Genomic DNA, 12187 nt, shown 5'->3' with positions numbered 1-12187 from the left:
CGGCGGGGGCCGGGCCTGGGGCGGCGTGACTCGCTGCTTTTAAACCATTGCTTCTGATCGAGCTCGTGGTCGGGCTGAAAACTTGCCACCTCTCCTCACCCACCCTCCAGCACTCTCTTTTCCAGCTTCAGAAGCGTCTCTTGCTGACAGTGCCTCTGTCTGTCCTAATAAATGAAGCAAGGTAGTCTGTATTCTGGCTCTGAGAGCAAGTCGTTTGTCTCCATGAGGCAAAAGTCTTTACTATTGCCACTTCCACCAGCCCAGAATCTTTACATCCCACCAGCGTGGGCCGATGACTGTGGCCGTGTCTTTCACTGTAGCGTGGCATTGCTTGGAAATCAGCCAGCTGCCAAAGGCACAGCTTGGGAGCCAGCTAGCAGTTAAACAGGCTAACCAAATCCAGTCTAATATTTGAGTCTATATGCAGGTCATGTTTGCTTTTGTTAGTATAGGCTTAATCAGCACCCTAGCACGAGGACTGAGCTTTGGCCAAAAGATTCACAGCTACCTTTTAAAAACTATGATTGTATTTTCACTTCAAAGTATCCCTTTTTGTACTGTTAAATTACCTGTAGATGTGCAGAATCCCTGTTTGTTAATTACTTCATGCAGTCCATAGCTCATTTATTCAGCTCATTTATTGATTCAGAATAAAGGAGCATAAGCATCAGGCAGATCTGGCCAAGCTAGAAGACAAAAGAGAAGGGGAACAAATACAGAGGTTGAACCAGTTGTACCAATTGGAAATACAGAGAGGAAGAGAAAAGGAACAGGAGGAAAAAGTTGAATGCCAGAGACTCTATCATGTAAGTAACAGGAGAGGGAAGAGTTTAAAGTGCTTAGTCACCTTGGATGCCTGGAGTGAAACAGTTGCATTAGACCTGCAAATAAATGGACTTACTGGCAGCAGGAGGTTTGCTGGCAGCTTCAGTAGCTTTGGATCATATGCCCACCTTGCCATTTGCAGGCTTTCCGCTGTGCTTTTGAGAAAGGCCTCTTGGGAGTACAGTGGGAAAAGGCTGCTGTAGACAACAAGGAGATTGTCTTTGAATTGCCAACTGGATGTAAGTTCCATGTACCTGCTCTGTTTTAAGCCCATTTTTCTTTGTTAGGAAGGGGGAATAGCCTTGAGTCTGAACATGACTGTATTTTTTAAATTTGTCTTTCCCTTTATTATTAGAGATGTTTAAAAAAATTATTCAGGACCTCCTTGCCACACCTACTGTTTCCCTCCCCATGGTTCCTTGACCTGGAGCCAGAAGGGGAGGTACTGTGATGATGCACTGGCATGTGAAATAGAGAATTCCCACCAAAACCCTACTTGCTCCATACTAATTCTTTCCTCAGTTATATGTATCTTAACACATTTGCCCCCAACCTTGTATGTGCAACTCTGTGAGAATTGCTGGGTCCTCAGGCTGAATTCAAACTTTGTTTTGGCTTTAAAAATTCCTTACTGAGCACATAATAAAATTGAGTAAGCTGTTTTAAAATGTCTGTCTGTAACAATAAGGTTTTATTTGTGACAATTTTCTACTTAATTTACTTTCAAGAATGCAATGGAAGACAGGAATACTGTCTTGAAAAAGCTGTGGCACTGGTTCAGTCTTTGATCCTTTATAGGAAAGAGATGTGTGTGTCTTGCAAGACTGTGTATTGTCTAGTACTCAAGTTTCTAAACTGACCACAGGGAATGGGAAAAACACATTACTGCTTTCTCCCCAGCACTCTGCTGCAAGCACAGCCATGTTGCCCTGCTGGGGTACTGGTGTGACTGCAATCGAAAGTTTTCTTTAACTCAGTTCAATTGACTGTAAGCTGTCCTACCACATTTGAATTCACATCATCAAACAGGTAGTTCTTCTGTAAACAGTGACAACTATTTTGCTTCACATAGACTGGTTTTTAGAAGATCTGGTTGCAACTAGCAAAAAAGAGAGTGGTAAAACAGCAGGCCAGCTTCACTCCATGGCTGCATTTTTGTGTATGTTACAGTGAATAATCTGTCATTTGTCATTCTGTAGTAGAAACTCTATTCGCATCTATAACTCATCACTATCATCCAATTTAGCATGGAATAAAAATGACCATTCACATCTCCAGTAAAAATGTACAGGCCTTGGTTTATCTGAAGAGGTAGTTGTCCTGACATCAACCTGCCATACCTCAGTCTATGGGTTGTCCAGTTCATAGTTTGTAAACAAGCTTCAGTAATAAATAGCTAGTGCACTCAGGGAGCTCACAGGAAATTGTAAAAACGACCAAGCCTTGGATGGCCATGAGGCTCTACCTCTGCAGAGATGAGCCCTAGGGAGCTGTGTAGATAGCTTAGCCCTGAGCTGTCCATGAGTCACAGACCAAACAGGGCCATGCTGCATCATTTGAAGACCTGAAACCAGAGTTGAGTCTCAAAATTCTTCAGCCGTATGTCCTGAGCCTCAATCCAAACCAGTATTCAGTTGCCTGAGAAAGGTAAAGAGAAACTAGAGGGGTTTAGTTCCAGCTTCAGCCAACAACCTTTCATACCCAGCTGGTTACAAAAATCAACAAGATAAATAAAAAGTAGAGCATACTGAAGTGAACCCCCCCTACAGCTGAATAAAGGTAAGAGGAAACTCAACCACACCATCAAAGATAATAGCATAATCCACTTGGGCATAGTTCTTCCCACAGTGATGTAAAATGAGGGGAAAAAATCCCCAAGATTTGGGTTGAGAACTGGGAATTGCTTCTCCAACCATATAGCTGGCATGTGTGGAAACCCTTTCCCCCTTCATCGGGATGCCAGCCAAGGTCACTTTGCTGGGATTGAGAGCCCTTACCTGGAGGGGTAAGCAAATCTCTTGCATGCTATAAAGTTTGTAACCATGGGTCATTAACGAACACCAAATATTTAGCACACTTCAGAGGCTGTAACAGTGTGGTCTGTGAGGCTTTAGAGAAAGATAGAGAAAGCAAGTGTATTCTTGCTTTTGAGTTGTAATAGTGCATTCTTCCACTGTATCTCCTAAACCTGTAATAGTGGCATATTAAATATGCAAGTGCAGTCAAAATAAACTGTTTGAGCCTTGCAGGTAAGCATGTTAAGCAAAGTTCAAATAAGTCACTTGCTTGAATGGCATAGTCAGTTCTCTTGTCATCATACTTGTGAAGGTGTACAAACAGGACTGCCACTTTAGAAGGCTGGAGATTTGACACTCACAAGCACATTTACACACAGGTTGCATCATATAACTTGGAAGTATTACTCTAAATATTGAAGATACTAAATAATACTGCAAGAAGCATGCATGGCAGACATTAGGAATACAATAATGAATATGCAAAAAAGCGCATTTATTTCTGAGAAGAACTTTAATACAGAAGTTGTACATTTCATGTCAAGAACTGGTTCTCCCAGCTGACAACTGGATCATCTTCCCTGTTGGGAACTATGAATTACAAAATGTGCAAGAGACTGAGGCTTCCAAATACTTTGATAAATACTACATGCACAACACTGCTTTTTTAATTAACCACAATACTTTTAGCTAGTGAAGGAAACCCGTTATCAGCTATTTTCTCATATCATTGATTATAAGTTAATAGGCCTAACTTCTTTCCAGTCCTTCCAACCCTGTTTTCATTAGCAGTTCGGCTAAAGCAACACTGACTACTTTTTATATAGTTACAGGGATATGTTCACGATATGTATAATGTAGAATATGTAGAACTTCTTGCCAAAACCGGCAAGTTTCCCTAAGTCCTTTGCATGTTGCAAAATTTCAATTCACAGCCAGGGTGCTGCATTATTTTCGTTTATTTAGTCCTTTTAATGTTAGTATTATAACTTCTATGATGACAAATAAAAATTTAAAACCAATCATACACATATTTAGCAGCTGAAGATCTGTCATCTTACTCATGTTAACTGCCTTTTTAATTTCACTTTGACTTGATGATTAAGGAAGGACACTAATTCAACAAAATGTGCCTTTTGTTTTTATGTGGTTTTATTATATTGCTGCAATTAATGTAAATTTTTATACTAAAATTAGAAAACTTATTCTGGTATAATAGCTTTAAAAAAAAAGGTGAATATTACTTTTGATTTTATGCAACACGCGATTGTTAGTATGGTGTTCCTAATGACACAAATTATTCAAGGGTAAGAAACAGGAATTATGCTAACAGTACATATGCAACAAAATTGAAAGCTAAGGCTTTATGGTAGGCACCTGCAGAATTGTACCAAATTCAAATTTTGCAAAATGCAAAGTTCAGACTTTTTGATAATGCATTTACTTGAATAATTTAGTTAAATATGCATTATTAATGCATAGGAAAATTACTATCTTCAACAAAAGAAGGAAAGTACAAGTAACAGTTAACATTTCCATCAAATTGACTCAAAATGTGAAGACTGATTTTTGTCATTGGTATCCTCCAGGTTGACAAAAAAATAATTAACTCATGGCTCTGCTAAAGTAATACGGCCTTTTCTCACAAAGTTCTTCAATTATTTTAGAAAGAATATATATAAATTATTTAAAACAGAGGTCTTCACTAAAGCCTATTATGTAAATCTCTAGGTTTTCTATTTTAAAGAAAGTTCTAAAAGCAGGGGTATATATTTTGGTCAATCAGACAAGCAGTGAGTCTACTATTCCCCTAGAAAGTGTGTCCAAAAATACTTTATTTGCTTCAATAAATCAATATTAAATCAGCAGTTCTAGGAAAGGCAGTTGAAGGACTGCTTCTTTAACGTTTACATTAATCTAAAACCCACTTGCCAGACTGCCACTATTACAAATTAGACATTGTTAGGGGATTGCTGCAGATTCTCCAGGGCATCTGACAAACACCACTGCAAGAAAAGTCCATAGTGTGGGATTTCAAGTAACAAGTGAGAAGCTTCAGGTTAAAATTCTAACAAGGGGATAGAACAAAGGGTTAAAATGTAATCATAGCCTTTTCCTTCCTTAAAAACAGAAAGCAACAACTGAAACACTAGGGCTCTGTGAAAGAACTAGCAGACAGGAATACATCACTTAATCAGGCAATAGTGTCTACACAACCTTACATTGTATCTACACCTACTCTTACTAAGAATTTGTGATTGTGAGCTGATGGCAGTATCCAGAAAAATCCAACGTTAAATAACCATCTCTAATAAAGTTTGGAAAGCTACTGCCAATACCAAATTCAGCATTCCATGTATACGCAGGATGTATGGTACTAGTAAAATATTGTAAATACAACAGAGAATGCATGTCCAACTTTTGGAAATGATTTCAAGGCTGTACATATGCTTAAATGTATGCTTACAAAGTTAGTCCAGTACTCCCTGCCTGCATTTTACCTTGAATCTTGAGGTTCACAAATACTCTTGAGTACGGGGAGTTCTAGGGTACTGACGAAAACCAATTCCCTCTACATGTACTACTTATTTCCCTGTTCACAAGGAACAACAATGAACATTGTTTTGATTACTTCTGGTACACAACTATCACCTTCTAATATCCTCCAGTTTTCCAAGCCAAAAGCCAATGACCTGTGACACAATTGCCAAAGACAGCATCGAGCTGCACTGTGACTGCAGCGCAAGGCATTTGCTGCAAGGCTGGGAACAGGAAACCTCTGCCACTGAGGGAAGAAAGTGTCCCAGGACAGCAAGAGCAGAAGTCAGTGCCTCACAAGGCAGCAAGAGCTTGCTTGGGCATGGCTTGGTGTCCATGGGATTGTGCTTCAGCCCCACTCAATTTTTATCAGCATTCTCAAGTTCCAGTTTGATAAAGAAATTACCATCAAATATGTATGATACAGGCAAGGCATGCACTCAAAGAGATCAAGTGTATCCCACCATGTACAACTGAAAGTACCCAACTTGTTGCAAAGTACATTTAAAACAAGAAAATAAGCTATGTGCCACTGATTAATATTATTTTTAATGGGCTATGAAAGAATTAAGAGGTCATTTAATTTGTACAAATAGTTTTCTGAACTTTTAGCAAAGCTACAATTCAATATAATCTCAATTTTGAGATTTTAAAGACTTGGTAACATTTTTTAACAATTCCTATGGATTGCCCTATTGCTGATTGCATTTTGTCCCTTCTCACACAGCAGAGTCAATATAGTTGAGGGGTTTTTTGTTCACATGCTTATATGAGCTTTAGTGATATTGACAAGAATATTCTCAGTAGTGCAAATACCCTCTTCCAGCAAGTTTGCTTGTGAGTCAGCTCCATTAAAAATAATAACATTGCAAACATAGTTTTTACCTGAGACTGAAGCACATGGCATGCATAGCACATGCACTGCCCACACCGGCATACAAGTCTCTGAAGCCTAAACTCCTGACTTTTTCTTACTACAGTCCCCCAGTATAGGACTATAAACTTCTCCAAAGTCACATGGAGTCCAGTGTGGCCTCACAGAACACTATGCAGGTCTTCAAGTTCACCCCTATAAGCTTTCCTGAGTAACAGCTGTATCATCCACACACATGGGTTTGGGAAACCTTTTCTGCATAACATCACCACCACAACGCAAAATTCATATTCACACATGGGGAAAAAAGGTTGATGGTCAAAACAGTGATAGCAACTCCCCTAAGAGTCTGCTTAAGAGTAACACTAGGAAGTTTTCTTCCCTTAAAAAGGTTGCTTACATTGTTGATAATTGTATTTTCTTTTGCTTCCCAGCCATAACTATTTGTTTTCCTTTAGAGTAACAACTGCATCACAATGTCAAGCCAAGTTTCAGCAATTCACCTAATCACAATGTGGGTTATATAACAAAAATATTGACAGACAGCAAGAGCAGAAGTCAGTGCCTCACAAGGCAGCAAGAGCTTGCTTGGGCATGGCTTGGTGTCCATGGGATTGTGCTTCAGCCCCACTCAATTTTTATCAGCATTCTCAAGTTCCAGTTTGATAAAGAAATTACCATCAAATATGTATGATACAGGCAAGGCATGCACTCAAAGAGATCAAGTGTATCCCACCATGTACAACTGAAAGTACCCAACTTGTTGCAAAGTACATTTAAAACAAGAAAATAAGCTATGTGCCACTGATTAATATTATTTTTAATGGGCTATGAAAGAATTAAGAGGTCATTTAATTTGTACAAATAGTTTTCTGAACTTTTAGCAAAGCTACAATTCAATATAATCTCAATTTTGAGATTTTAAAGACTTGGTAACATTTTTTAACAATTCCTATGGATTGCCCTATTGCTGATTGCATTTTGTCCCTTCTCACACAGCAGAGTCAATATAGTTGAGGGGTTTTTTGTTCACATGCTTATATGAGCTTTAGTGATATTGACAAGAATATTCTCAGTAGTGCAAATACCCTCTTCCAGCAAGTTTGCTTGTGAGTCAGCTCCATTAAAAATAATAACATTGCAAACATAGTTTTTACCTGAGACTGAAGCACATGGCATGCATAGCACATGCACTGCCCACACCGGCATACAAGTCTCTGAAGCCTAAACTCCTGACTTTTTCTTACTACAGTCCCCCAGTATAGGACTATAAACTTCTCCAAAGTCACATGGAGTCCAGTGTGGCCTCACAGAACACTATGCAGGTCTTCAAGTTCACCCCTATAAGCTTTCCTGAGTAACAGCTGTATCATCCACACACATGGGTTTGGGAAACCTTTTCTGCATAACATCACCACCACAACGCAAAATTCATATTCACACATGGGGAAAAAAGGTTGATGGTCAAAACAGTGATAGCAACTCCCCTAAGAGTCTGCTTAAGAGTAACACTAGGAAGTTTTCTTCCCTTAAAAAGGTTGCTTACATTGTTGATAATTGTATTTTCTTTTGCTTCCCAGCCATAACTATTTGTTTTCCTTTAGAGTAACAACTGCATCACAATGTCAAGCCAAGTTTCAGCAATTCACCTAATCACAATGTGGGTTATATAACAAAAATATTGACAAACTTGTAACAAAATCTGCAAAAAAAAAAAAAGTGCAACTATTAAAACATTGCTTTGACACAACTTTGCATTAATGCTTGTCACTTCTCTTCAGGAATTTCAAGATTTGCCAGCCTTTGGTGCGAATAGCTCAACTGAAAGAAGTGCTGGGGTTTGTACCAAATCTATCCTCCTCTCACCCCACTACACTGGCTGCTCTTTGGTCAAGGCACACATGTGGACGCTCCTGCAGCAACACAAGCCAACCTCCCTCTCTTTCCTATGAGAGGTGGTGGCAAGAAAGAAACACGTGGTTCCTACAGGCAGGAAAGCAGAAAAGGGGGGGAAACTGGTTTGAGGAAAACACACGTGCAGTAGAGAATGAGGAGGAATTCATAGTACAGTCTTTAGGAAGAAGGGATGCAGGAAGGGAAGCAAAGTTTTGCTTTAAAAGGAGGTCTTAAAACACTACTTGAAATTCTGCTTCAACTACCCCAAAAAAACAGTACTGGAAAACTGCGTTAGTTTCCATAGACTGCTGAGAAGCAGCAGGAGTAGAAAGGATTTCCTGGTACCTTATTCTGACACCCACTGTGAATTCTGGTAATCTGCTTCATCTCTGTGCATCCAATAATTAGCAACTGAATAGGGTCTTAATGCATCCAAGCCGAATTTTCTGCCACAGACAAATGTGAAAGCACGGAACAAGAAGGAAGTTACATGGGAAAAAAATTCTACTGATGAGCACTTCAAAAAAAGTAATTTTTAGAACAAAGAAATAACTCCCAAACACAGATGACTGCCTTACAGCATAAATGAATTCTACTGTTAGCAGTGACAAATATACTGAAGATTTACTTAAATGAGTTCACTTTTGGATTACAAAAAAACCAAACCAACAACATAATTTTCCTCTGTAAATTAATTTCCTTAGATTTATGCCTACAGAAATACAGATGCAGCATCACCGATGCCTTGCAACATTCTCCTAGCTTCAAGGTGACATGTACTTGGAGCTTTCTTCTTCACATACGAAACAAGCTTCTTCACAGGCAGCCAGTTTGTGCTAAACTAAGTTCCTCAGGTAAAAATAAACATGGCATAGAAGTTAGCCTTTCTAGCTGCCAACATACATAAACCAATGAAATACTTAAAACACAGCACACTGTATTACACATATAATTTGTTTTTCATTTCAAGTTTATTAAAACTTTAGCAGTACAAATGATCCAGGTTTTAGATTATCAAAAGACCAAACTGAAGTCCACATCTTAAAAAAAGGCGTTCCCCAAAATGTCTCTAAAACTTTGAGACAATGGAAACAAAAAGTTCACAAACTCATCCATGCCTGTCGTCATCTGTTCCAGGACTTGTTTCATGATCAGACTTTTTATCCTTATTAGGGGCATGATCTCTTTCCTGACTCTTTGATTTTTGGTTTATTTCTTTTTCTGCTGAGGATCTGGTCTTTTCCTTTTCCTTACTGCTCCGTGAATATGATTTTTTTGATTCTCTCTCTTTGCTACTTGGTCTCTTTTTTGAGTCTGGACTTCTATCCTGATCTCTACTGGACTTCTTCTCTTTACTGGATTCAGGACTGCTACTTTCACGGCTTTTTGAACGCCTCTTCCTTTGGCTTTCAGTATCATTCCTCTTATATGAGCTTCTACTTTCTCTATTTGAATACCTCTCTCTATTTTTGCTTTGACTTTCCTCCCTCTCTGAGCTCCTTGATTCTCTCCTCCTCCTGTTTTCTCTTCCTCTGTATTTATCTGGTGTACCTCTCCTTTCTCTGCTTCTTGATCTTCCTCTTCTTCTTGTTTCTCTATCTCTATTCCTTGAATAGTCTTTACTTCTACTGCGATCTCTGTCTCTGCTTCTTGATCTTCCTCTCCTACCCCTATCTCGGCTTTTGCTCCGATCCCTTGTCCTACTGCTGGAACTATGTTTTCCTCTAGTGTGCTCACGCTCTTTGCTTCTTGACTTACGTTTCTCCCTGTCTTTACTCTTCCTATGGTCTTGTTCGTTATTTCTTGAGCCTGCCCTTCTACTTCTCTCCTTGCTCCTACTTCTTTCTTTCTCTCTCCCTCTAGAATCATAACGCTTTTCTTTTTCTCTGCCTTTCTCATGGTCTCTCTCTTTGCTTCTTGATCTTACTCTCTTCTCATCGTGTCTACTGTGCTTAGAGTCTCTTTCTTTACTTTTTGATTTCTCTCGGCTTTTACTATGGCTTCTAGATTTCACTCTTCTCTTGGCCTTGCTTTTGTTATGTTTGTCATCTTTTTCTGAATTCCTTCTTGTCTCCCTGTCTTTACTGCTGGATTTGTGATCTTTTTTCTTCTCCTTTTCCCCTCTTCTGCTTGGACTTTCAGAAACTTGTCTGTGGTCTGATATTTTTCTCTCTTTTCCTCTTCCTGGGCTTTTTTTATTATCTTTCTTGTTTTCATTTATTTCACTCCTTGGAGAGATAAAGATAGGAGTTTTTAAAATATTTTGAATCCCCACCACTCTGAAAAATTAAATCAGAAGTGAGACAACTTCACAACTGAAATGTACATCAAAGTCATCTATATTAATAACTATGTATAAACAGTAGCTTGATTAAAATCAGACACAGCTAAGTAATGGGATAACCCAGTCAGTGCCCCGTTTGTTAATAACTGTAATTGACAAAAGCTAAGATGACAGTTACTACTTTTAATATATTAAAACATTTCAATGTATATACTGAAAAAAAAATAAATCTTACTTGTCCCCTTTAATCCATCTTTCTCCACTGGACACTCTCATTCTTTGAGCTCTTTGCATTTCTTGCCTCCAATGTGGAGGAGTTTCACTGCGTCGGAATCGATCTCTTGACCTGGATCTGGAAGGTGTCCGGTAGCGCTTGAAGGAAAAAAGGAGGAAATCTGGTTTGAGTTTGAGTTTCACATGCAGTGATAGCTAAGTAAGATTTTAGTCTCTGCATGGCAATTCTACATAGAACCTAACATGACACTTCACATGTATACAGCAAGTTTTAATTGCCAGGTTATCAACTTACTGAAAAATATATCTGACATTCAACTACAGTAGGAATGCAAAATGTCTGATCAATAAACTATTTTAGAGATAACTTCTATTTCAGAATTTTTGTACTCTGTGGAGAGGTCTTCTGTTGCTTTTAAGTAGCAAAAATGCAACTCACTTTTCTAACAAAAAAATTCTTCACAGCTTTGACAAGCAACACTAAAACAGTACTTCACACTTTTTAAGGTTTTTACTAAGAACTTGAGGGATAGAGTTACTGTTACTAAACACATTTACAACAAGCAATGCACAGCATATGGCTTCACAAAATCTGAAGAACCAATCTGACAGCTCCCTCCTGCCAAAAAGGGGAGACGTCTTCCTCACGTTCTTGGCACTGATGTCATACTGAGTCTGGTGTTCACTAGAACCCTTTTAGAGGCAATTCCATTCACTAATTCACAGAATATTACAGTAACACAAGAAAACCACTCTCCCCCATCCCCTGGCTCCTTCAAATAAACTCTATGCAAACAGGAAATTAATTGAATTTTCCTTGTTGTCCTCCTTCAAGCTTCAGTCTCCAAATCAATTCTGATGCATCTTAAATCATGCTTTTTTTAAAAAAAATTCAATCATCCTAATGAAAATTATTACTAACACCAGCAGTAAGACTGCTACCACCTTATTTATTTGGGAAACAGACTGTAAACATTTACCCTTGGTCCTCTTCCTTTTATTTTCCTTCCAGATCTGGTCACTAACAGCCTCCTCTGGTATGTTGACTGTGAATTTGATAGATTACTAAAAACAATTTAAAAAAGAGATACCGTTTATAACATCAAAGGAAGAAGCAAAGAGAAAATAAAGCAAATTTTAAAGCCTCTTCAGAAATTAAACTAAATGAAAACATACTTTTGATTTGCTTTATAATCAGTGCAGACAGTAACAACAACACAGTAAAAACTTCAGATTTTGTGACTATAAAATATTGTAAAAAATTTCCAGGTTTTTCTCATTTTTCAAAGAAGAGTAAGTTATAGATTCACACAGAACAGTTTCAATAAATTCTAAATGATATAGCAATGCATTTTACTTCCTTTTTCTTGAAACACTCCTTTTGAATTTTTCATTCACTAAAACCATTTTCAGAGACTAAGCTAAGCCTTTGTTCTAGGACAAGGTCAACAGATGCCAATAAACTGAAAATTTGATTTTTCATTCAGCATTGCTCACAACATGGTACTGTTTAATAGGGAA

The 12187-nt window shown here is 38.3% G+C and overlaps 1 protein-coding gene across 1 annotated transcript in view; it reads right to left on the bottom strand.

The window, feature by feature from the left end:
- Positions 1 to 9256: 9256 nt before the first annotated feature.
- PPIG (peptidylprolyl isomerase G (cyclophilin G)) overlaps positions 9257 to 12187 on the bottom strand; it is a 13196-nt gene continuing 10265 nt past the window's right edge. Inside the window, exons 10-12 of the mRNA XM_009996132.1 lie at positions 11647 to 11731; positions 10668 to 10804; positions 9257 to 10376 (exon numbers count right to left, since the gene is read on the bottom strand). Of these exons, the coding sequence (XP_009994434.1) occupies positions 9257 to 10376; positions 10668 to 10804; positions 11647 to 11731 (1342 nt within the window). The remainder of the gene's footprint in view (positions 10377 to 10667; positions 10805 to 11646; positions 11732 to 12187) is intronic.

Source organism: Chaetura pelagica, unplaced genomic scaffold (assembly GCF_000747805.2).
Source record: "Chaetura pelagica isolate M959 unplaced genomic scaffold, ChaPel_1.0 scaffold3, whole genome shotgun sequence".
In the NCBI taxonomy this organism is placed as follows: domain Eukaryota; kingdom Metazoa; phylum Chordata; class Aves; order Apodiformes; family Apodidae; genus Chaetura; species Chaetura pelagica.
Note: the sequence above shows the minus strand (reverse complement) of the source record. Positions and strands in the feature narration are given on the sequence as shown.